Source organism: Peromyscus californicus, unplaced genomic scaffold (genome assembly GCF_007827085.1).
Source record: "Peromyscus californicus insignis strain IS unplaced genomic scaffold, ASM782708v3 Scaffold_13__1_contigs__length_99412109, whole genome shotgun sequence".
In the NCBI taxonomy this organism is placed as follows: Eukaryota; Metazoa; Chordata; class Mammalia; order Rodentia; family Cricetidae; genus Peromyscus; species Peromyscus californicus.
This window is the reverse complement of record NW_026294424.1, coordinates 8,912,684-8,938,869: the sequence shown is the minus strand read 5'-3', so window position 1 is coordinate 8,938,869 and position 26,186 is coordinate 8,912,684. Positions and strand designations below refer to the sequence as shown.

At 47.2% G+C, this 26,186-nt stretch overlaps 1 protein-coding gene across 10 annotated transcripts in view; it reads left to right on the top strand.

The window, feature by feature from the left end:
- The window catches only part of Urgcp (upregulator of cell proliferation), a 47,330-nt gene extending 21,655 nt beyond the window's left edge, over positions 1–25,675 (top strand). For 3 of the 10 annotated variants that reach the window (XM_052734407.1, XM_052734408.1, XM_052734405.1), the window contains 5 exons: positions 15,635–15,661; positions 16,046–16,116; positions 18,342–18,392; positions 18,848–18,886; positions 22,433–25,675. In XM_052734407.1, the coding sequence (XP_052590367.1) occupies positions 18,359–18,392; positions 18,848–18,886; positions 22,433–25,017 (2,658 nt within the window). In that variant the 5' untranslated portion in view covers positions 15,635–15,661; positions 16,046–16,116; positions 18,342–18,358 and the 3' untranslated portion in view covers positions 25,018–25,675. The remainder of the gene's footprint in view (positions 1–15,634; positions 15,662–16,045; positions 16,117–18,341; positions 18,393–18,847; positions 18,887–22,432) is intronic. The other 7 variants (XM_052734411.1, XM_052734412.1, XM_052734406.1 and 4 more) reach the window with 3 other exon arrangements.
- The last annotated feature ends 511 nt before the right edge of the window (positions 25,676–26,186 follow it).

Below are 26,186 nucleotides of genomic sequence, written 5' to 3'. Positions count from 1 at the left end.
GTGCGTGTCCGCGACCCGGCGCCCCCTCTGCCTCAGCCTCGGCCAGACCCCGGTGACCCTGTCCCGCCAGGTGCCTGTCCGCGACCCGCGGCCTCCCCCGCCGACCTTGGGCGGTCGTGGCCGGGCCAGGGTCTCCCCGCGGGGTCGCGGGCGGGACCAGCCAGGACAGCGGCTGATCAGGGCCCGGGAGCCCAGGAGATGGAGCCTGGATCTGCGCCGCGGGGAGGCCGAGGGAGGGGACTCGGGGTCCTAGGTCTCGGCTGAGGCCGCAGAGAGGCTTAGCAGGCCTGACGTGTGTTTCTGGCGTCTGTACTTGCTTGCGTTGGAAGTGGATGCTCGGGTTCACTGTCGTTAGGACATACCTAGGATGTCTCACAATGTTAGGGTAAGGGGGAGTCAGCTGGACCCTTGTCCAGAGTCGGAAAGCGGATCCGGGATCCAGGGCCCTGCCTGTGTTTGAGTGGGGGTGGGGGGGACTCCTGTGGGATGGCTACACTTGGTCTGGTATTACCTCTTTTCTAGTGCCTTTTCTCTCTCCTTAAAATAGTGCTATTTCTTAGGAAATTACAGTGACACATAGAGTTTGTATTTATTTGATGAAAAACTACCTCAACAGTTCATTACTACCGTTGTGTTTGATTTTACTAGTTACGAGATCTGAAATGACATAATTAGACTAATGCTTTTATGTCACAGAAAGGAAAAAGGGACTCAAGGTCATAATTTTAGTTGGTAAACATATTTTTTGACTGTACTCCATCATTCAGAGGATCTTAGACCCAGTAGTACTGGTAGTAATTCAAGCTGTGTATCTTTGCCGTTCACAGGGCTTACAGGTGCAGGAGGACTTTTAGGGTGGAGCATGTAGAAGTTAAACCTCCTACAAAGGAGGTCTGCACTGTGCTGTGGAGAGATTTGGCTCGGTACAGTGGTCTGAATGAAGGTGAATGAAGCAATCTGAACTTGATCCAGGCCTGCAGGCGCCAGCCAGATCCTGGGCAATTTCCACCTGCCTAATGCCTTTCTAGGCCTGAGGGCCAGCAGGCACTTCTGGGACCAGGCCTTTTCGTTGCCAGCTGAGTATCTAGTACTTTGAGCTCATAAGGAGAATAAACAATGACCCATCCTGGGAAGGCCAGGCTGATGGACCCAGAGGTTCAAGGTCCCCCTGCATTCTTATCCTGCCTGTTAGGAAAGTATAAGACAGGGCCTCTTGGAAGGAAGCAGTATGAAAATGTTGGAGCCTGTTGGGGGCTTCCATTAGGCTTGTAAGAAATCATAGCAGATTTCGTGTCTAAGCACACTGCTTTGTAGTGTAGACGTGAGTCAGAGGAGGTTGGAGCAATAATTCTGTGGATCAGTAATGCCTGAACCATGGTCTGTATAGTGGGTATTTAATGTTTGTGGTTCTAGTTGTGAGTGTCATTTCCTAAGGGGTGTCTATTAACAAAACTGAGGTCACAAAATTTTTTTTTTTTTTTTTTTTTTTTTTTTTCGAGACAGGGTTTCTCTGTGTAGCTTTGCACCTTTCCTGGAACTCACTTGGTAGCCCAGACTGGCCTTGAACTCACAGAGATCCCCCTGGCTCTGCCTCCCAAGTGCTGGGATTAAAGGCGTGCGCCACCACCGCCCGGCTTCACAAAATTTTTAATAGACTTAAAAACTCTGTGCTTACTTACTTTGATATGCATACACTTATTGACTATAGTTCATATCACTAGATTTTACACCCAAGTATCTTCTTTAATAGGCTTCTCTGGTAGGTGAGAGAATGCCTCCTGGGACTCCTGACCTGTCACTCAGCTAGCTGTTTTTTTTTTTTTTTCAGAGCTGAGGACCGAACCCAGGGCCTTGCACTTGCTAGGCAAGCGCTCTACCACTGAGCTAAATCCCCAAACCCCCCCTCCCCTTTTTTTTAAGCCAGGGTCTGGCTAATGTAGCCATGGCTGGGGCCTCAAGCTCACAGAGATGTACTTGCCTCCAGATGTTACCATTAAACCATCTTACTGCATGAGATGTTTTAGAGAGTAAATGCAGAGCAGTACATGGCAGAGATGGAAGGAGCTAGTCACAGGGTTGGTGGTGTGGGGGGTGGTGGGGTGGTGGTGGCTCTAAATCTATTGTTCTTTGCTAAGTGGCAATCTCAGTGATAGGATGATAAAGCTAGTGAGGAAAGAAAACAAATCTGAACCTGTTTTGAGGACCTTATAGATGTGCTAGTGGTATTAAAAGAAAAGATGTGTTTGAGAAATGACCCGTAACCCACTGTGTCTTGAACTGGAATCAAGACCAGAAGAGAAGGTGGGGACCATGGGCTCTGCCTACCGCTGTCAGCGTCATCCCAGCTCTGGAGAGTCCTGTAACAGCAGTGTAGAGGGAGAGGGAGGGAGAGCAGACACGACACAGAGCTCGCCCGTCTGCTGCCATCTTGCCCACTTCTGGACAGGTCTCCCTCCTGTTACTAGTCAGCTGGCTAGGCCCTTTGCTCTACTTGACTAGAGATCATAGGCGGTGACTAGACTCTTCGAGGGCTAGTCTTCAGCACCTTCAATTTCTGTTTGGTCACAGCAAATGGTAGCAGTTAGGATGTGGGGCAGCAGGTGGGACCTTTTCATGTTGGAGCCCTGGGCAGGCTTGAAGTGTTGGGACCCTTATTACACAAGGTTACAGTGTGTAGGCTTCAGAAATTAGGGTTTCTTGTGCTTACGGCCACTTAGGCCTAGGTTCTGCTGTCATTGCCGTGAGGACAGCTCCCTGGGACTCTGCTGTCCACCAGGGCCTGCTGTTTTCTCCTGACTTCCTAAGCCTCTCATCCTGTTCTGTCGTCTTCACCTCTGCCGCTCTTCTTGCTCTGTCTGCTCTCCTGTCTGCCTGCTTCTTCATCTGCTGGGCAGCTGCCTTGCTCCCCAGGGTCCAGCTGACTGTTGAGGTGTCCCTGTCTGTGGAACCATTTCCTTGCTGTCACTGGTATTTATTCCTGTCACCAGCTCAGCCCAGACTATTGAAAGTGGGTAAGAAAAGAAAAATACTCAAGAGAAACCTTTTGTTTGTTTGTTTGGTTTTTTTTTTTTTTTTTTTTTTTTTTTTGGTTTTTCGAGACAGGGTTTCTCTGTGTAGCTTTGCGCCTTTCCTGGAACTCACTTGGTAGCCCAGGCTGGCCTCGAACTCACAGAGATCCACCTGCCTCTGCCTCCCGAGTGCTGGGATTAAAGGCGTGTGTCACCACTGCCCGGTGGGGTGGTCTGTTTTTTCCTGGGATCAAAATCTAGCTATTATGGGGTTCCAACAAGGTATGACTGTGTAGCTCAGGCAGGCCTTGGATTTATGATCCTCCAGCCTCGATCTCTGGAATGCTGGGACTACTGACCTTCACTCTGTGCTCTACCCATCCTATTTTCAAAGACATTCTCACTCTTAACAGTGTTACAGCCATCCATCTGGAATTCCTGGGTTCTTCGTAATTTCCTTTTATTGTTATTTTCTATTTGGGTGTGGGGTGTCTATGCCACAGTTTTCATAGGAGTCAGAGGAGAACTTAGAGCCATCCTTTCCTTCCACCTTTCCATGAGTTCTGGAGTTGAACTCAGGGTGCCAAGTTTGCACACAAGCATCCTTCAACTTTTTGTAAGAGTGTCTCTCTTAAAATAATAGTGTAGGGGCTGGAGAGATGGCTCAGTGGTTAGGAGCACTGACTGCGCTTCCAGAGGACCTGGGTTTAATTCCTCGCACCTACATGGCAGCTCACAACTGTCTGTAACTCTAAGATCTGACACCTTCACACAGACATACATGCAGGCAAAACACCAATGCACATAAAATAAAAATAAATAAATTATAAAATACTAGTGTCAGTTTTCCCATTATCTTGAGAAGATTTCTTCCAAGAAACGCAGAAAATCCCTGAAACTGTGGCTAATCTCAAACTGTTTGAGACAGGGTCTCATGCAGACCGGGCTGGTCTCAAACTCACTGTGTACCTTAGGATGCCCTTGATGTCCTGATTCTCTTGCCTCTGCCTCTCAAGTACTAGGGTTACAGACATACACTATCACACCCAGCTAATACAGCAAACCTTTAAAAACTTTTCTTTTTAGATTTATTTGTGTATGAATGTTTTGCCTGCATATATGTATATGCACCACACGTATGCCTAATGCCTAAGGAAGTCAGAAGAGAGCTTCACAGTCCTTGGAACTGGAGTTATGGATGATGTAAGTGCTGGGACTTGAACCCAGGTCTTCTGCAAGAACAGTAAATGCTCTGAACTCCTGAGCCATCTCCCCAGCTCCTAGCAAATTCTTGTAGATGTTTTTTCTTATACACAAACATCCGTTTGACAAAATTTAATTTGTAAATTAATAACTAGTAATAAAAATAGAACATTCATAACAATATACTGTAGTAACAGTTTGTAGTTGGAGCCATTGGTTAGTAAAGTAAGAGTCACTTGGACACAAGCTGTGATATTGTGACAGTTGACCTAGTAATCAGGAAGATTTTTAAGTGACTAACAGGTTGGTGACATATATCAAGATATGCTAGCAAAAGGGATGATTCATGTCCTGGGTGTGACTGGACTGGAGGCAGAAGACCTTCATGCTCTTTAGAACAATATGAACTTTGAAACTTAGCAATTCTTTATTTCTTTATTTTTCAGTTAGTATCTCTAGCATACAGTTGGCCACAAGTAACTAAAACTCTAGAAAGTAAAACTACAGGGTGTGTGCGTGTGTGTGGTAGTTTATGTAGTCTGCTACACTCACAGCCTTGCAAATGAAATTAGATGTCTCCCTGTACCTCATCTGAGTTTGGGGAGTACTCTACCAGCTTTCCTTTGTTTTCATTGCTCTTTTTGTGTGTGTGTGTGTGTGTGTGTGTGTGTGTGTGTGTGTGTGTGTGTGTGTTTTGTTTTTTGAGAGAGGTTCTGGGGAACTGAACACATGGAAACTAAGTAAGCCCTCTATGTCTGAACTACATCTTACTTAGGTCTCTTTTTACTTTTTATTTTGAGACAGGGTCTCACTACATGTTCAGACTAGCCTTGAACTCACTCTGTAGCCTAGGCAGGCCTTGAATTTGTGATCCTCTTGCATCAGCTCTGGTGTGGGTGGGATTACAGGCTTATGCCACCCAGGCCTGCCTTTTAATCTGTCTGGACATAAGAGCATAATAGTGTCCATATTGTCGTATTGTTCCATGCTCATTCTATTTGGCCACCAATATGTCTTTGTTTTTCAAGACAGGGTTTCTCTGTGTACCTCTGGCTGTCCTGGAACTCACTCTCTAGATCAGGCTGGCCTCGATCTCAGAGATTCTCCTCTGCCTCTGCTGGGATTAAAGGCATGAGCCACCACGCCTGGCTAACAATATGTCTTGGAATTCGTTCTATGACAAAAGAAACAGATGCCTAAAAACTGACAGTTGTGTACCAGTCTGTGGCGTGGTTATAATACTCAGTTTAGATGGTTAATTTTGTCTGAGGTAATGCTGCCTGTGTGTATCCCTAGACGGTTCAAGAGCAGATGCAAAGAACTGTCCTTTCTGCCGAACTGTGGTGACATGACAGCCTTCGTCCCTGCACTCTGGATGCTGAAGCAGGTGGATCTCTGAGAGTTTGAGGCCAGCTTGGTCTACAGAGTGAGTTCTAGGCCAACCAGGGCTACACAGTGAGACTTTATCTCATCCCACCCCTCACCCCCCAAAAAGAGTTGACTTTCCTGGTTGGAGATCATGGCCATTTCAAAATAGCTACACCAAAGTATCCTATCAATGGCACTATTTTGCCCTTTGCTGTTGATTTTAAGAGTTCCTTAGACCTCCGCACACGTAATAGCCTCCCTAAGAAGTAGGGAGCTTCCTCCCTGGCCCCTTGTATTTCCTCAGTAATATTCAGTCCCAGTTTATTTGATCTGATTGGCAACATTGAATTCTAAGGGCTCACATTCCACAACACTTGATTTTTATGAAAGTGAACTCATACTCGTTAACTTTTGGTTTGGGCTGAGGTCATCACACACACTGAGAAAGGGAGATGTTGTGGCTGAGGAAGAAGCCCAGGATGTAGATGTCGGAGTGCCAGGTTAGACAGGAGGAGGCCTGGCCGAGTGGGGCTGTGGTGAGGAAACTTAGCGAAGGCAGGCAGGAGTGTGGTGCCCGGGGTGGAGGGGATCAGCAGTGGACAGGAATCCAAGGCTGGTGCCCGAGCAGGAAGGAACCTAAGGAGGGCTTCCTCCTCTGTCCCCTCCCTCCCTCCCTCCCTCCCTCCCTCCCTCCCTCCCTCCCTCCCCTCCCTCCCTCTTCAGCCTTCTCTCTCTGCCTGTCTTTAGGAAAGGTCTGTTACTTGTTCTGTGTGTGTGAACGTTTGCCTGCACTGCACCACAGGGAGGCAGATGAGGGTGGCAGACCCCCCGGAACTGGAGTTCATGGTTGCAAGCTGCCATGCGGGCGCTGTTCATCACTGAGCCAGCTCTCCACTCCTCCGCTGCCTTTCTATTCCTTCTGTCTTCCTCTCTCGTCCTTTCTCCTCTCCTGCCTTCTCCCCTCCTTTCTCCTTACTGTCTTCTCAGGCTCTGATCTTACTCACTTGATCTTCAGAATCTCGACTGGAGACCTCGTGTCTAAGTTGCTCACTCCCCCCAGGATATCCCCACTGCTTGGAATCCTCGGAGCAGTTAAAAGCAGTTGTACTAACACTTACTGACATTAAAACGTACCTGAGGCCTTTTTTAATCTCTTGCATTTCCTGAAGATCCTCAACACGTATCTGTGGGGTGGAAGGGCTTGTCTTTCCTACTGAAGTCTGGTCTGGACTGAGTGGGCCAGATACTGGGGGTGGGAGAAAGGAGAGAGACTAACCTGCCACACTTGGAGAAAACAGAACATTTGTCACGCTTTGAGGAAAATCTGACAGGAACACTTTGGTTGCGCAGCTGCTGCCATGACCTCTGCATAAGGGGCACGGCTGGGTGAGCCTTCAGCACTCACACTCCAGGAGTCCAGGACACCCGGATGAGTGCACTTGGAGATCCAGCAGGGGTAGTGTAGGCTGGAGTGTCCTGGCCCTGTGGGGTAGTTCTTCATCATCAGTCCTGCTGTTGACCTCTCTGTGCCTAGAATCAAACCAGAATCTCTGAGTCAGGGACTTTCCAGGTCAGAGAGTGCTCTTAAATTTAGATCCGGCCCACTTCCAGCAAGTGTGCTGTCAGGCCCTGTTCTGAGTCTTGACTGTTTCATCTTCATAGCAAGCTTATGCAGTGGGTGCTATTACAGTCCCCTTCCCACAGACCAGGAAATCTAGTCTACCAGAGCTTCAAGGTAAAATTTGATCCAAATGAATTTGCCTCTGTGTGTGTGTGTGTGTGTGTGTGTGTGTGTGTGTGTGTGTGTGTGTGTGTGTGTGTGTGTGATGTGTGCTTGTGTTCTGTGAAGGCCCACAGTTGGTATTGAGTGCCTTTCTTTAGTTGCTTTGTACCTTTATGTGTTGAGACAGCATCTCTCACTGAACCTGAAATGCATCCATTCAGCTAGGCTGGCTGGCCAGTGAACTTCAGGGATCTGCCTGTCTCAGCCCCCATTTCCCTCCAAGGCTGGAGTTGCAGGCATGTGCCTGATGGACAGACCAAAGAAGCGGGTTCACTCAAGTTTATTGGGTTAATTACAGGAACATGGGTAAGAGTTTACTTAGAGGAACATGGGTGATTCAAAAGCAGCTGTTCCACTGCAAGGCCACGGCAGCATGGGTGGTGACTCATAAAGCTGCACGGCTGGAGCCTCCTGCAGTTTGCAGGAGCTCCATTTGGCAGTCTCCTAGTTACTGCTTTTATTCTTACTTACTTTGTATTTTTATTGGTTTTGTATGGGGGCCCGCCACTCAGCTCCCCAATAAATCACACACAAAGGCTTATTCTTAATTATAAATGCCTGGCCTTAGCTTGGCTTATTTCTAGCCAGCTTTCCTTAACTTTAAATTATCCTGTCTATCATTTGCCTCTGGGCTTTTATCTTTCTCTATTCCTGTATACCTTTGTTTCTTACTCCATGGCTTGCTGGGTGGCTGGCCCCTGATGTCGTCCCCCTCCTTCCTCTTGTTCCTTCTTTCTTTGCTCCTCCCAGATTTCTCCTTCCATTTCTTCTCTCTGCCTGCCAGCCCTGCCTATCCTCTCTCCTGCCTCACTATTGGCCATTCAGCTCTGTATTAGACCATCAGATGTTCTAGACAGGCACAGCAACACAGCTTCACAGAGTTAAACACATGCAACATAAACAAAAGTAACACACCTTAAAATAATATTCCCCAACAGTATGTATGTGTGCATGAGAGTGTGTGTGGTGGTAGTGGGGGACATGCCACAGGACACACAGAGGTCAGAGGACAACTTGTGAAAGTTGCCTCTCTCTTTCCACTGTGTGAGTACCAGGGATCAACTCAGATTATCATGCTTGACAGCAAGCACTTGTACCGGCTGAGCCATCTCAGTTGCCCCTTATTCTTACACACACACACACACACACACACACACACACACACACACACACACACACTCACTCACTCACTCACATATGTATGTGGTATACGTGTTTGTGTGGTGTATACACAAATATGTGGAGACTAGAGGTCCATACTGGGTGTTTCTTTAATCAATTAATTTTTAATTTTAATTTTTAATTGTGTATATATGGCTGGCAGAATGTGGGTTTGTGCCCAAGTGCAGTGCCTGAAGAGGCTAGAAAACCAGGGTCCCCTGGTTCTGAAGTTAGTTATCTGTGAGCCGCCCCATGTGGCACTGGGAACCTAACTCGGGTCTTCTGGAAGAGCACTATATGCCTTTAACCTTTGAGCCATCTCTCTAGCCTTCTTGATCACTTTTCACTGTATTTTATTAAGTCAGGATCTCTAACTGAACCTGGAGTTCAATGATTCAGCTAGACTGGCTAGCCAGTGAGCCTCAGGGATCTGCCTGTCCGTGCTCTCATAGTGCAGGGGTTACAGATGTGCACTGCTGTGCCTCGTTTTCACATCAATACTTGTGTGGCAGGCACTTCTGGGCTTCCTGAGCCTTGTAAGCACCCCTTCCCTCCAGGAGAGAACGTCTCAATTTGGAGGAAATAGACACAACAAATGACTTCACCCCAGACCTAGTGCAGGTGCTGTCGTATGCTGAGTAATGTCCTCTCAGTGAGGTATGTTGAAGTCGGAGCCCCTGTGAATGTGACTTTGGAAACTGGATCCTTGTAGATGTGATTAGTTAAAATGAGGCTTATACAGGATTAGGGCAGGCTCTGGACAGTATGACCATTGTTTTCATATGAAGCAGAAGAGAATCAGGCACATAGGCAGAAATCTGTAAAGACTGAGGTGAATGAGGTGACAGCTGCTGAGCCACACATACACTGTGCTAGTTCCCTTTGGCTGGTGTCACAAGGCACTACTGTTGTGTGATAGACTTTTCCTAGGGAGATGCAGCACACACATCTACTCACCCCGTATCATGGAGCCCATGACAGACCAAGTATTGATACCATGGAAGTCTAATTTGATGAACCAGTCAGTTTTATTGGGGTTACCTACAGGAGCAGAAAGACTCACAGACAGCTGCATCACCAAAGCCACCCCAGCATGAGTGACAGCTCTCAAAGCTGGGAACCTGGAGTACACTGCACAGCTGCGGAAGGCTCAGCAGATGAGAGTGTCCTTTGCAGGTGCCTCAGCTGGTCTGAGCCTCTTCCAGGAAGCTGGGTTTGCGCCCTGCTTCTTCCAGCTGCTGGCTTGTCTCAGAGTCTTGTGTGCAGCATGGCTCCTCAGAAAGTGGCTCCCAGCAGTCTTTTCTGTTTATTCTTGGGAGGGAGGGGCCCAGGGAATCATCTCAGTTTCAGGGACTTCCTGAATCTATTTTGAGTTGTTTACTGTTTGTATTAAAGGAGCTTCTCTGAAGGATAGGGTGTTCCACCTAGTTCCAGAATATTCTCTTTTCCCTTTCCCTTTCCAACCATGCCTTAAGAAGTTTCCCTCCAAAATGGAAGGTTTTAATCTGGGAGGAAACTGCTATACACCAACTACAGAGAGGTAATCTGGGAGGAAACTGCTGTACACCAACTACAGAGAGGTACCTGACAACATGTTTATTCTCTCACTTTCTGGAGGCCTTAAAACCCCAAAGTTCTGATGGCTGCTGACAGTACTTGGCTTTTTTGAATTGCACATGTGTCATTGCGGTCTCCACCCTTTACGTGTGTCCAAGTGTCCCTCTCTTCACAAGGACACTGCCCATTGTATTAAGGGCCCACTTTACCCCATCATGAGTTACTCATTTTTTTTTTTTTTTGAGTCAAGCTCTTACTCTATAGCTTAGGCTGGACTTGAACTCACTAGATAGTTCAGGCTGTCATCAAACTAGCCATAAACCCCCTGCCTCAGCTTCCTAAGAGCTTAGATTACAGACATGAACCTCCTTACCTGACTGTGACCTTATTTTAATTTAGCTAATTAGGCTTGCAAGGATCCTGTTTCCAAGTAGGGTCACACACAGTTCAACCCACAACCCACATCCAGAGGGATTTTAAACATACATGTCTCATAAAGTAAGGCTTTGGAGGCAGAGCAAATGTCTTGGGATATTGTTTTGGTTTAGGATGAGGGTCCCCAGTAAGCATCCTAGGAGGAGAGGAACCTTGCCACTTTCTGGAAATGTAGGGCATAAGAGGAAGGGAACTTAAAAAATAAAGGTGTTCTTTATAATCCAAAGCAGTTAGTAACCTTGATGTTTACAGTTGATGAGTGGTTAGCTGTGCTTACGCTAAGTCAAGCTCCTTCCTTTGTTCGTTTGTGCCTACTGTGGGCTGATGGGTACACGTACACACTCACTGTGGGCTGATGGGTACACGTACACACTCACTGCGGGCTGATGGGTACACGTGCTCACTGTGGGCTGATGGGTACACGTACACACTCACTGTGGGCTTAAAAGCTGAAAAACTTTGCAAAATCATCCATAACAAAGTATACTAGAAAGGCAGTAGCTCATATTTGATGATGTGGACAGTCTTTATCACACTTCTCTGAACCCTGCTTTCCACCTTGTAGTATGGGTTTGGGAGCCACAGGAGCTGCTCTGGGATACCATAAACTGGACGCATCAGTCACAGCTGTTGACTTTATCACAGATCTTGAGATAGCAGGTTAGGTTCATGAGATTTGGTTTCTGGTGGGGGCCTTTTCTCTGTGTCTTCAGGGGAGGGTGGCCCCCCCCTTAGAGATCACCAGTCCCATCACATGAAGGCCTCACCTTGTAGCCTTCTTTGATCTTAACTTACATATAGAACTCAAGTCCAAATATAATCACGTTGGTGAAGACTTTAGTGTAAGAATTTTGAGGATACAATCAGTCCATTAAACTATTAGAAGGCATCATGTATTTAGTGAAGCTGTAGGTTAAAGGCTGTAGCCACAAGCCTGGCTCTGCCTCCAGTTAAACCTGGTATTTCAGGAGCAGTGATGGATCCACAAGGCATGGTTTGTATATCTCAGTTGTGACATGGTTTGCCAGTGAGAATGGAGCCCAGAGCTTGCCAACACACACACTTTCCTGTGAGCGCAATTGCAAGGCCATCCTTTGACTGCTGCTTGCTTACTGTTCCCTGTGTGGAACAGAAAGGGTGAAGGCAAATTCCTGTCTTGAGTACTGGCCAGAATGCATGTCCTAGGGTGAGTGTCCAGCCTCGGAACATGGCTGGACCAAAGTCCTGAGCTGTAGAAACCTGTTGTCTGGCTCATCCCTGCTGAGATCCTCTGGCAATGTCTTTGGACCTCTGAGCCAGGCTCAGCTTGTGTTCTGAGGAACTATGTTTAACCAGACACACTTCTTTTATGTTTTAGTTATTTAGTGTATTTGTGTGTGTACCTGCATGAGTGCATGTGTACTTGTGTGTACACCTGTGTGCATGCAGGCATGTGGAAGTCAGGGGACAACTTGTTCTCTCCTTCCGTTGCGTGGATTGAAGGGCTTGAACTCAGATTGTCAGGCCTGGCAGCAGGTACCTCAACCTGCTGAGCATCTGCTGACCTACTTACTCTATTCCTTTTCTGCTTGGAGACAGGGTCTCACTATGTAGTCCTGCTCTCACACCAGGGCTTTCACATGCCATGCAGTGCACTCCATTGGCCTACATCCCAGCCAGGCTCTCCTTTTCGCCGAGGGCCTCTTTTGTAATTCAGTAATCCCATTCTTGAGAGCTTTTCTAATCACCTTCCCAAAGCCCAGCTCCAAATACCATGACGCTGGTTTTAGACTTTCAGCATACTGAACTTGGAGGGACCAAGTACATCCAGTCTGTAGAGAGAATCGGTTGCTGTCTTCCTGGTGCGTTCCCTTAAGCAATTCGGTGTCTGTTTCCTAAGAAACAAGATACCCTGTTATATAACCATAGCATAGTTAACGTTGATTAGACCCATATTTTTATTTCACCCCAAAATTTCTTCTTCAGGATATACTCTAGGATCAGCTGTTGTGTTTGGTTTTCTGGAATGTTTCCTTTGTCTTATGACATTTGAGATACTTTATCTCTTACCCTCTGGTATAATGTCATTTGTTTTCAGTTTGTTATGATGGCCTAGTTTTGCCTTCTTGACAGAACACTGCCAGGGTATTAGGTCCTTCCTTTGGAGACCACAGTGGGTACACACTAAGGCCTGACTTAATTATTAAGATTAGTGTGGATCAACTCAGGAAGTCTCACGTGGTGAGCGCTGTTGTCATTACCGGTGGCTTTTCTTCCCTTCCTAGGGACACTCTAAGACTGAGTGAGCAGCTCACTCCTCATGAGCCCTGTTGACCATTCACTTTGACTTGACTCCATTCTGATTTCAGCAGTTGAAGGGTCCTATTCTGTTTTGTTGGTTGGTTGGTTTGTTTTGGAGACAGGATTTCTCAGTGTAGCCCTGGCTGTCCTGGAACTCACTCTGTAGACCAGGCTGGTCTAGAAATCAGAGATCCACCTGCCTCTGCTTCCCAAATGCTAGGATTAAAGGTGTGTACCACCACCACTGGGCTTGATGGCACAATTAATGTCAAAACTCCTCCATATTTATTATTCTGTTGTGAGCAAGAGTGCTTGAGATTTTTTTTTAATATTTATTTATCTATTATCAGCTTGATACAGTATAAATCCTTATCCTAATAGTGAAATGTTTTACTGAGGCTTACCCAGTAATTGAGTAAAACCAAAACTTATTATAAGCCATAGTCATCCTAGGGTCCCCCCTGCTATATAGAGTGCTTGAGCTATTTATTGCCTGTACGGACTGATTCTTTTCTGTGTTTTGTTTTTGGTTTCTCTTGTTTGTTTCACTGTGAAGCCCTAGGTGAACTCACAGAGATCTGCTTGCCTCTGCCTTCTGCATGCTGAGGTTAAAGGCGTGCGCCACCACTACTGAACTGGTCTTTAGTGTTTTCTTTTTTAGATTTATTTATACATATGAGTGTTTTCCCTGCGTATGTGTCTTATGTGCACCATATGCCTGTTTGGTGTTAGAAGAGGGCCCCCTGGAACTGGAGCACCATGTAGGTGTTGGGAATAGAACCCAGGTCCTCTACAAGAGCAGTGAGTGCTCCTGATCACTGAGCCACCAATCCAACTCTGTCATTTTAATTACTGTATTTCATTCTTTTCCTGCTTGTGTTATTCCAGCTTTGGCCAGTGGGAGTCCCTTGAGCGACTACATGAATCCAGAGATGTCCCCAAGACTTGGCAGAGTTTCTGTTGTTTACACCTAGACACTCGGGTCCTTTTCTCCCCCTCAGTTGGGTGTTAGTCAGAATCTCCAGGGGTCCTGAGTTCTCCTGTGTGGAGTGATGTTAGAGGACACCACAGTGCCAGCATCTCCAGGGGTCCTGAGTTCTCCTGTGTGGAGGGACGTTAGAGGACACCACAGTGCCAGCATCTCCAGGGGTCCTGAGTTCTCCTGTGTGGAGTGATGTTAGAGGACACCACAGTGCCAGCATCTCCAGGGGTCCTGAGTTCTCCTGTGTGGAGGGACGTTAGAGGACACCGCAGTGCCAGCATCTCCAGGGGTCCCGAGTTCTCCTGTGTGGAGGGACGTTAGAGGACACCACAGTGCTCTGCTCTGTCTTTGCTTGCCGCCTCTTTCAGCAGACACGGTTAGGAAACAGACACGTATAGCAGACGTACAGAGACATAGGCATGTGCTCACACTTGAGTATGAATATAGAGGTCACAGTTCAACCCAGCGCCCTTGCAAGTTTTGTAAATACTGCCCAGTATTTGTGTGTTCATCTTCAGTCAGAATCTTCACCTCAGGTTTGCTTGTTCCCACTTTTCTTTTCTTTCCTTTTCTTTTCTCTCTTTTTCTTCTAAGTTTCTCTGTGTAGCCCTTGGCTGTCCTGGAACTCACTCTGTAGACCAGGCTGGCCTTGAACTCAGAGATCCACCTGCTTCTGCTTCTGTGTCCATGCTGCCTCTCACCCGCCCCACTCTCCAGTGCTGGGATTAAAGGTGTGTACCACCATTGCCTGGCTACTTGCTCTCGTTTTTAAAAAATTGTGTGTGTGAATGCATGTATGCACTTGTGTTTATGTGTGTGTGCACATATGCATGTATGTGTGCATGTGTGCTCATGTGGGTGGCCATGCATGAGTGTGTGTGTGTGTGTGTGTGTGTGTGTATGTATGTACAGGCACTCTCACGCCACAGTGCTCATGTGGAAATCAGAGGACAGCTCTTCCAGAGTCTGCTTTCTTCTTCCATCTTGCTTTTGAGATGGGGTCTCTCCTCTGCTGTTTTGTTACCAGAGACTGGTTGGCCTAGTCCCCTGTCTCTGCCTTAGCTCTCACCTCTTGCCAGAGGACTTCTGGGGTGTAGGAATGTCGCTGCGTGGGTTGTCAGGATGGAACTCAAGTGTCAGGTTTGTGTGGCAAGCGCCTTGACCTGCTGAGCCATCTCTCTGGCTCGTGTTTGTTATTTCTATGATAAAATTTTTATTTTATTTTTGGATACAGGTTCTATCTTTGTAGCCTTGTTTGGGCTTGGAACTCATAATTCTCCTTCCTCAGCTTCTATAGTGTTGGGTTGGGGGGCAGTTATAGATTAGTGGTAGAGCATTTAACATGTGGATAGCCCTATGTTTGTACCTCAGCAACACACATGCACACAAGGAAACAAACAAGATCACCCCTTCTTGTCTGCACTGTGTGTTTGTTTGAGATAGGGTCTTGCTATGTCACCAGGCTGGCCTTGAAATTGAGATACTCCTGCCTCAGCCTCTTGAGTGCTGGGGTTACAGGTCTGTGCTACCACACATAGTTCACACTATAGACATGTTTGTTTGTGTCCCCTAGCTTGTGATGGACACATTTCTAGATCTCTCTCTAAACGTACGTCATTCAATCATATTTATATTGCATTATTCTGTAACTTAGTCCCTACTAATTTGCATGCCCTTAGTGTCTTCCCATAATAGTTCATCTAAAATTGCTCTGCTCACAAAAAGAAGCCCAGAGAGTGTTGTGTGCTGATTGCAGAACAGGACTGAGGTTCCTGCCACTGGACTTGGGCAGCTTTTGCTATTGCATGTCAAGCTCACACCAGCCTCTTTGTAACTAAGTCTTCATTTTTCCCTTAGGATAGAAGTGGAATTACTGGTCAAAGGGTATGTATGCTTTTACATCTCTCTGAGTGGCCAGCAGCCGTGGGTCTATTTCCAGGCTAGTGTGTCTCTATTGGGCTGTACATTGGAGTCCTAGAGAGTACTTCAGAAGCAGAGATGCCCAGGACCAGCTCGCAGGGGGCTGATTCATGGATCTGGGATGGACCCAGAGTTTACAGTTTGAAAAGATTTTATTCTTATATGTGTATGTGTGGGTGTTGGGAACTGTAGAAGAGCAGTATGTGCTCTTTACCACTGAGCCATTTCAACAGCCTGAGTTTATAGTTTTTAAAAGTTTCCCAGAAGATTTTTCTATGCAGCCAGTTTGATTAGGTGAAAGTGGCAGTACATTATTTTAATGATAATTTTCTTCTGAAAAATTTTCAGGCATTCCGATCTGGGAGAAGTGGCCCCAGAAGTAAAGCCTTCCGAGAGCCAGACATCCGTGGCAATTGCAGGTAAACTCCGACTGGGGCCCGTTTCGAGACTGACAAATTCCTTCTGTCCATTGGGGTTCTGGAGTCTACGCTCTTCCTGGGCTGGATTGTGGACCTCTCAAAGAAGCTTAAGGCTTTTCTTTTTCTCTCTATAAAAAGATTCCATCTCAAGATGCTCAAATCTTTGTATGCTTTTTATTGGCGTTATTGTTTCTTTTGTTATAAAGCTATTAAGTTCTGCAAGTACTAACTAGACCTTTCCTGGAGACACAGATACATACTGTGTAAATGTTTTGTCCCATTGTGTTTACCACCCACCGTGCGTGTGCGTGTGCGTGTGCGTGTGCGTGTGCGTGTGTGTGTGTGTGTGTGTGTGTGTGTGTGTAAATCGAGACAGGATTTCTCTGTGTAGCTGTCTGTCCTAGAACTTGCTTGCTCTGTAGGCCAGGGTGGCCTTGAACTCAGCCATCCATCTGCCTCTGCCTGAGTGCTGGGATTAAAGGCTAGTGCCACTACCACCCAGCTTTGAGTTTCATGAGTTTAATTCTTACATTTAGATTATTTGTCCATTTTAAGTTAATTTGTTGTGTATGGTGTGAGATAGGGGGCCATCTATGAGCTTTTTTCTGACCAGTGCTAACAGCCTCAAGGTGTCACGTGGTAGATGTCCATTTCCTGCTCAGTAACAAACGTCCCACATCTTGATGGAAAACTAGTGAGAATGTGTCGGGTACTGGAGTAACTCGGGAGGGAAAGATCACTTGGGTCCGGTGAAAATGCTGTCATGCTCCACCTGGGCTTGGAACAGTTCTTCCAGGATGGCATTTCCGTGGTAGAGCCTGGGCCATACCCTGCCCTTGTGCCCATTAAGACCTGAGTCACATTCACACCCCCTCCTTGCCTTTTTTTAAGACGTTGTTAAATTGTACATATTGGTCTGAAGCCCAGTGTAACCCAGTTGGTCCTTTAACTTGCTGCCTTCCTGATGGGCAGCCTAGGATTACAGACATGTGCCATCATGCCAGCCTCTTTTTTTAAAAATACATAATTTATTTTTATTTTATGTGCATTGGTGTTTTGCCTGCTTATGTCTGTGTGAGGGTATCAGATCTTAGAGTTACAGGCAGTTGTGAGCTGCCACATGGGTGCTGGGAAATGAACATGGGTCCTCTGGAAGAGCAGTCAGTGCTCTTAACCGCTGAGCCATCTCTTCAGCCCCTCATGCCAGCCTCTTAAAAAAAACTATCAACCTTGCATAGCGGTGCACACCTATAATCCCAATACTCAGGAGGCAGAGGCAAATGGGTCTTTGTGAGTTCAAGGCCAGCCTTGCCTACATAGCAAGTTCTAGGACAGCCAGAGCTGCATAGAGACCCCTTCTCAGAAAAACAAAAACATCAAACAAAAACATCAAAACCAAAATTATGTAGATGAATGTTTTGCCTGCATGTGTGTACACCACATGTGTGCAGTGCCCGCAGAGGCCAGAGGAGGGCGTTGTATCCCTGGAACTGGGGTAACAGACACTTATGAGTACCTTGTAGGTGTTGGGAATTGAACCTTGGTCTTCTCTGTAAGAGTATCAAGTGCTTTTAACCTCTGAGTTGTCTTTCCAACCCCTATATTTGGCTGTTACTTTCTTCTCTAGTTATTTTTTCTCTTCACACTGCATTTTGAATTCTTTGGGGAAAAAATTTTTTTAGAATCTTCTTTTCACTTTGAGTAAGTATGTTTTTAATAACTGGACATTGTGGTTTGATTCTTGAGTCCTTTTGTGTTTTCACTCAGATCACCCTGCTTCCAAAAGCACCCCTCCATTTTTGTCTCTCTTGTCCTATATTCATCTCCAGAAAACTCATCACAAAAGACAGTTTAGAATGTTAGCTTTATCCCAGCACTTGGGCACCAGAGGCAAGTAGATCTCGGTGAGTTTGAGGCCAGCCTGGTCTTCCAGGATAGCCAGTGCTATGTAGAGAAACCCTGTCTCAAAAAAACAAACAAAAACATTTGTCTATTAATTATGGGGGGAATCATAAAGTTGGTAAATAAAAATATTATAGCTGTAGCTATATTTCCAGCCTTTGTTTTTGTTTAAACTTGGCTTATTCCAAAATCTAACCTGGAGACACTTGCGATCCTGAGTGCTCAACCTGTAGTACCAACAGTCAACAAAAGCCACTCCAGACTTCTTCGTGGAAAGGCTCTAATTTGCTGCTGAGGTGAAATGTCTGTACCTTTCTTTGTAGATTTGGAATGGAGAGAAATGGAAGGAGGTGACTGCGGGTTCCACTATGGAGGTAGACACTATGGGACTTGGAACAAACTGGGTTGGGGAAGGGGAGGGTATAAGTACAAAGTGAAAAATAACTAGGACTTGATAGTTTTATATTTTTATATTGTTTTTTCTTTTTTTTTGGTTGTTTTTTTTTTTTTTTTTTTTTTTTTTTGGTTTTTCGAGACAGGGTTTCTCTGTGTAGCTTTGCGCCTTTCCTGGCTCTCGCTCTGTAGACCAGGCTGGCCTCGAACTCACAGATCCGCCTACCTCTGCCTCCCGAGTGCTGGGATTAAGGGCGTGTGCCACCACCGCCTGGCTTATATTTTTATATTGTTAAAATTTCAAGGAATTGCCATTTTGGTTTTAAAAAAAAGGGTTTGGGTTTGTTTCACTGAATTTACTTTTTGTCAGTCTACTTGACATTATCATCATATTATTAGATTAATTCCCTTTATTTTCCTTTGCTTTTTCTCATAGATGGTACAAACGAGGCTCAGGACAATGACTTCCCAACAGGTATACATTTTCTCTTTCTTTTTCAGCTTTCCATTCTACCGGAGGAGAGTACCGTATAGGTGGCTAGTTCTTAAACTTGACTGTATCAAATCATGTGGGTATTTGACTCTGACCCCTCTTGTCTATGACTATTAGTAATGTTGCTAAAAACCAAACCACTCAGGAACTTACTACGGAGTAACCGTTTCTTCCTTTAACTTGTCTATACTGCCACTGTGAGTTACTGTCTTTGTGAGTGGAGGCTTTCCCATTATCTTATTTTTAACAGGTTCCTGAAGTGATTCTAATGCCTAGCTATCTAGATTTAGAAACTCTAGCAATAGCTTCGTTGGCATATTGGCAGACTTGGACCTAGAGTTGCTGAATGGTCTCCTACGGGCCGGATGCCGGATATGGGTACATATGTAGAAAGAGGTTGTTTTTGTGGTTTTCCCAAGCGGCTTTGATGATCATGCTACTTAAGCAGCAATGACTGTTGTATATCCCTGGCTTCATTTGGGCATAACAAGGAAACCTGAGGAAGAGCGATGTAGAATTTCTGCCATAGAGCAGTCCTCCTGTGTAGTTTTTCTTTTTTTATTTATTTTTATAATTATATTTATTTGGGGCTGGAGAAATGACTCAGTGGTTAAGAGCACTTGTTGCTCTTGCAGAGGACCTGGGTTTGGTTTCTAGAACTCACTTGATGGCTAGTAGCGCTGTTATTCCAGTTCCAGAAGGATCTGATGCCCTCTTCTGGCCTCTTTGGACACTGCATGCACATAATACAGGCAAAACACCCATCCATATATAGAGAAAATAAAACGAAATCTTTTTAAAATTAAGGTTTTTTATTTATGTGTGTGTGCCCATGTGGAGGTGTATAGAGGTCAGAGGACAGTTTGGGGGTCTGCTCTCTCCTTCTGCCATGTGCTTCCAGGGATCAAACTCAGATCATCAGGTTTGGAGGCAAATGGTTTACCTGCTGAACAATAATACCAGGCTAGTTGTTCTGTTTTGAAAACAATTTACAGGCCCCCTGTAACTTCTCAAGTGGTCCTTCTACCATATTGCTGTAGAACTTGGAGCCCTGAGCTGGCAAGGTGCCTCAGAGGTAAAAATGCGAGCTACCAAGTTGGATCCCCAGGATTCCTACAGGCTTTCCTCTCACCTGTATTCATGTGCCATAGCTCATGTGTGCAAATAAGTTTAGAGTTCTGAGCCCTAAAACTAATGCTATTGGATACTTACAGTGTTGTATGCCTGTAGTCCCAAGGTAGAGGCGAAAGATTGAATCTGTTCACAGGTTTGAGACAAGACTAGGGAACACCCTCACTTCCTCCCCACCCCCAACTTGGAAGAAGAAGAAAAAAGAGTTATGGATATAGCTCAGTGGTAAAGTATTGCCTAGCATGTGAGGTCTATTTCAGTACTGCAAAATAAATACATAAATAAGAAGTGAACCACTTATGTTGGATATGAACATTGGTAAGATGCCAGGCCAAGATCTGGAACTTTATGATCATTAACTTATAAAGTTTGCATTATATAGGGTGACATTTGAATATCTAAAACATTCAGTGTGTACCAGGCGTCAGTCAACACCAGATGTTTTGTTGTTACTGCATTAGTCAGGGATCTCTAGAGTAACAGAACTTACAGAATTATATATAGAAAGGGTAGACAGCAAAAACTTCCTTCTTCCATGTCCTTATATAGGCTTCTATCAGAAGGCATGGTCCAGATCGGATGTGGGTCTTCCCACCTCAAGAGATCTGGATTAAAGGTGTGTTTTACCACCTCAAAGATCTAGATTAGAAGTGGGTCTTCCCACTTAAAATTAAGCAAAAATCCCTTCAGGTGTGCCCCTCCATTTTTTGGTTTTAGTTAATTCCAGATGTAGTCAAGTTGACAACTAAGAATATTCTTCACAGTCACTAAAACTCAAGTAATTATACAGGGAGTGATAGTTTACAGGTACACTAACAATTTTGAGGTTAGTATGAGGTACATAGTGAGACTGTCTTAAAAATATCAAGAGCTCTCTGGGTGTGGTGGTGTACACCTTTAATCCCAGTGCTCAGATAGATCTATACTTTTGAGGCCATCCTGGTCTATATAGATTAAGGATAGCTAGGGCTATATAGTGAGATCCAGGAGAGCTAGGGCTGTCTAGAACAACCTTGTTTCAAAACAAACAGAAATAAAACTTTAAAAGTTAAGAATAAAAACTTAAATATATATATGTTTATGTATCTTGATACATGAATAAAGTTGGAGATATAGCTTCATGGTAGAGCATTTGCCTGGCATGCAGAGGGCTCCCCCATCTTCAGCACCACAAAAATCCCAAATCACAACACAAGCCAGTCCGGTTTTGGATTTGCAAAAGGGTGCTGAGCAGTGGTTGCTCTTTTCCTTTAAAAATAGTCTCTAGTTTATTAACAAAGATAAAAACAAATCCTCCCCCCCCCAAAAAAAAAAACCAAAAAATCCCCAAAATCATTTACCGGCAACCCAGAGTGTAAATAGTGGTTGTACCCTCCTGGGAATTTCTTGGTGACATTTTTCCCTCCAGGTTTTGAGGCAGTTTTTTGCTATGTATCCCATGCGCATCTTGAATTTGCATCAATCCTCCTGTTTCAACTTCTTGAGTGCTAGAGTTCCAGGCATGTTCCAACATGCCCCCCAGATTCCTGACTGGGCTAGAGCATGAGGGGTAGATGACCTTGTAACTGGTTTGAGGTCTGACAAGTGGAGAAGGTCTGAGAAGTGGAGTTCAGCACCTAGAGAACATGTGCGGCTCATTCTAATTGCTTATGTTTGAGCTCAGAGTTAGATGTTGCAGCTATCTAGAAAAACTAAAAATCACTGCATTAACATGAACTTTCTTGACTTCTAGATATAACTCCTCAGTTTCTCTGTTCCCCCTCACTTCCCTCCCTCCCTCCCCACCCCATCTCTGTTTCTTTCTTTATTTAAGATTGGGTCTTTCTGTGTGATCCTGGCTGGCCTGGGATGCTCTGCGAAGACTAGGCTAGCCTTGAATTTGTAAGAGATCTGTCTGCCTCTGCTTCCCTAGTACTGGAATTAAAGGCATGAATCATCATGCCTGGCTGTGGATTAGTTTTAGTTATGTGTCTGGTTGTTTGTGTCTGTGTGGGGATGTGGATGTGGATGTCGGTGCCTGCAGAGGCTGTGGGATCCTTGGAGCTGGAGTTATAAGGAGGGTTAGCTACCTAAAGAGGGTGCTGAGAAATGAACTCTGGCCTTTTGCTTTGCTCTGGAGAAGCAATATGTGCTTTAAACCACCGAGTCATCTTGCCAGCCCATCTTCCTTCCTATATAGTTAATGTCTGATACATTTTAGTTAGGTGATTTTACCTTCTTATATAGAGGCTTTTACCTTGTGCCCTGATCTTCCCAGCATATCCTGGTCCCCTGGACCTGCCTCCTATTCTGAGGAATGTCTTCTCCAACCCCTCCCTGCTAGGCTTTTCTCCAGCTCTACCTAGACCCTGACTTGAGAACAAAGGGTGAACATTGATGTCTTTGTTTTTCCTGCAGTGGAGAGAAGCAGGCTTCAGGAAATGCTGTCCTTGTTGGGACTGGAGACATACCAGGTCCAGAAGCTCACCCTCCAGGACTCCCTGCAGATCAGCTTTGACAGCATGAAGAACTGGGCTCCTCAGGTCCCCAAGGACCTTCCCTGGCATTTCCTCAGGAAGCTGCAGGCCCTTAATGCTGAGGCCAGGAACACCACCATGGTGCTGGACATGCCTCCAGATGCCTGGCCGGCAGAGAAAGAGAGCCAGATGGAGGAGGAGATGATCTACTGGGACCCAGCTGAGGAGATTGCTGCCGATGACATCTACTCCTTTTCCGAGCTGCCCATGCCTGACACGCCTGTGAACCCCCTGGACCTCCTCTGCGCCCTCCTGCTGTCCTCAGACACCTTCCTGCAGCAGGAGGTCCTGCTGAAGATGTCCCTCTGCCAGTTCGCCCTCCCACTTGTGCTGCCTGACTCAGAAAACCACTACCACACCTTTCTGCTCTGGGCCCTGCGGGGGGTTGTGCGGACGTGGTGTTTCCAGCCCCCGCGGGGCCTTGGGAGTTTTCGAGAAGACAGTGCGGTCCTGTCCAGGGCGCCCACCTTTGCCTTCGTGCGCATGGACGTCAGCAGCAACTCTAAGTCCCAGCTGCTCAATGCCATCCTCAGCCCGGCCCGCCGGCAGTGGGACTGCTTCTGGCATCGGGACCTCAATTTAGGCACCAATCCTCGAGAGATTGCCGATGGGTTAGTAGAAATCTCCTGGTTTTTCCCCAGTGGTAAGGAGGACCTGGATGTTTTCCCAGAGCCAATGGCCTTTCTGAACTTGAGAGGTGACATTGGGTCTCACTGGCTGCAGTTCAAGCTCTTGACAGAAGTCTCCTCCGCTGTGTTTATTTTGACGGACAACATCAGTAAGAAGGAATACAAACTGCTGTACTCCATGAAGGAGTCAACCACAAAGTACTACTTCATCCTGAGTCCCTACCGCGGGAAACGGAACACGAACCTGCGCTTCCTCAACAGGCTGATCCCTGTGCTCAAGATCGACCACTCTCACGTCCTCGTGAAGGTCAGCAGCACTGACAGCGAGAGCTTCGTGAGGCGGATCCGAGCCATCATATGCGGTGTGGCCCGCTCTCCCTGCAGGCGGGTGTCTGTGGAGGACATGGCACACGCGGCCCGGAAGTTGGGCCTCAGGGTTGACGAGGACTGTGAGGAGTGTCAGAAGGCCAAGGACCGGATGGAGAAGATCATCAGGAAGATCCAGGATGTGGATGCCTACAAGAGGGACGAGCTGAGGCTGCAGGGGGACCCTGCCAGGAAGGCAGCCCAAGTTGAAAGGGAGTTCTGCCAGCTCCAGTGGCTTTCGGAGCCCCCGGAGAAGCACCGGGCTGAGCTGAGACGGCGGGTCCTGGAGCTCCGGGTCCAGCAGAATGGCCAGGAGCCCACCTCAGGGGTGCGGGAGTTCATCCTGGGGATAAGCAGCCCCTCCCCGGGTGAGAGGCAGTACTTCCTGAGGTGGATGGAGTGGGGGCTAGCCCGACTAGGCTCACCTCGGCCACGACAGCCTCCAGAGACCCTCCTCACCCTGAGACCGAAACTTGGTGGGGCCTCAGACTTGAATGATCCACTCTGGCCTGAGCCCTTGGGAGTGGAGCACTTTCTGCGGGAGATGGGGCAGTTCTATGAGGCGGAGAGCTGCCTGGTGGAGGCAGGGAGGCTGCCTGCTGCTCAGAGGCGCTTTGCCCACTTCCCAGGCCTGGCTGTGGAACTGCTTCTGGGTGGGCTGCCTCTGGAGCTGGTCGATGGGGCCACCCTGAGCATCCCTATTCGCTGGGTCACTGGGCTTCTCAAGGAGCTGCATGTTCGCCTAGACAGGAGATCTCGATTAGTGGTTCTCTCTGCCCTGGGGGTGCCAGGCACAGGGAAATCTACACTCCTTAACACCATGTTTGGCCTGCGGTTTGCCACAGGAAGGAGCTGTAGTCCCCGGGGGTCCTTCATGCAGCTCCTCCCTGTGGCTGAGGGCTTCAGCCAGGACCTGGGCTGTGACCAAATCCTGGTAATCGACTCTGGGGGTTTGATCAGTGGGGCCTTGGCCTCTGCTGGAGACAGGTTCGAACTGGAGGCTTCCTTGGCCACGCTGCTAATGGGGCTAAGTAATGTCACTGTGGTCAGTTTAGCTGAGACGAAGGACATTCCACCAGCTATTCTTCATGCTTTTCTAAGGTTAGAAAAAACGGGGCACATGCCCAACTATCAGTTTGTGTACCAGAACCTTCATGACTTCTCCGTCCCCAGTCCCAGGCCGAGAGACAGGAGGCAGCTCCTGGATCCGCCCAGCGACCTGAGCAGGGCTGCTACCCACATGGAGAAGCAGGGTGGTAGCTTCCGGACACTGGCAGGCCTGGCAGAGAGGCAGCACGTCTGGCACATCCCAGCCCTGTGGCATGGAGCACCACCCATGGCTGCTGTGAGCCTGGGCTACAGTGAGGCCATCTTTGAATTGAAGAGATGCCTGCTAGAAAACATCAGGAATGGCTTGTCCAACCAAAACAAAAACATCCAGCAGCTCATTGAGCTGGTGAGGAGGCTGTGAATGTCTTGAGGGTAGGGCCTCCTGCTGTGGCCTGTTGTGACAGCAGCCAGCAAGGCTGTAATTGGCACCTGAGAAGGAAGACTAGTGACAGACAGGAATTAAGGGCCTCTCCACAGTGTTAAGAAGCAGTCTCAAACCCGCTCAGAAACACTGCGAATAGAGGCCCAGGGCGGGGTGGTACAAGCAGTGAGTTCTCTGTTCCTAGCCCATCAAGGCTCCTGGAAGTTGGCCCCCTGGGTAGCTGCCCCTTCACTGGCCCCTGGAATTAGGGAACAGCTCCCTCAGTCACCGCAGGTGCTGGCAGGCAGGGATGCTGCGGGCTCTTCCCGGGAAGCAAAAGAGGCTTTGCTTCCATTCAGTCCCCAGGTCCTTTGTGGACCAGCCTTCAAGGTTTCGGTGACACGTGGCGCCAAGGTGCAAGGCACTGCCGTGGCACTGAGCTTGTCCCCGACCCTTGCCCAGGAAGTGTTCAGCAGTCACCCTGTGTGCTCCAGCACTCTGTCATCCTTCCTCCACACTTCATGGCACATTGTCACTTGTGTGTTTACTGTCTGCCCCTAGACTGTGAGCTGCTTGAGGGCAGGACCTAAGCACCGTACAGCTCTGGGTCCCTAGGACCTGGCACACATAGGCGCTTAATAAATGTTTGTTGAATTGATGAGTTGGGTGAATGCTCAAATGACAATAGTGTGTAGGTTTTGCCTGTCTGTGCCTTCATTATCCTTGTGCTCAGGACAACAGCTTCTGCCTGAGGAGGGTCTGGGGACAATGCCTTCAGCACTTCAGCACTTTGGTCCCTACCCATGTTGTGGTTGACAGAGAAGGAAGCCCCGGACCGCAGTACCTGCATGGCGGGGCATGAGTGGAGAGGACCTGCTGTGCATCCTCAGGTCTCTCCCAGCAAAGTGGCCACCGTGAGAGACAGATACTTGGTGAGGGCTTGAGCTTTCACCCTGCTGGCTCTTCAGCTGGAATCAGCCATCACTTCACTGAGTTTCAGAGCCCCACTCCACCTACATCTCAGGCCTAGGGGGTTCTGCTTAACTGTGCCTTGCTGCTGAGGCTTTGGGGTTTCCTTTTGTCTATGTTTCTTGTCTTCAGAGAAGTCAGGCAGTGGCCTGAGAGCCCCACCGTGAGTCTTGTCCCTTTATTAGACCCAGCAAAGGTGC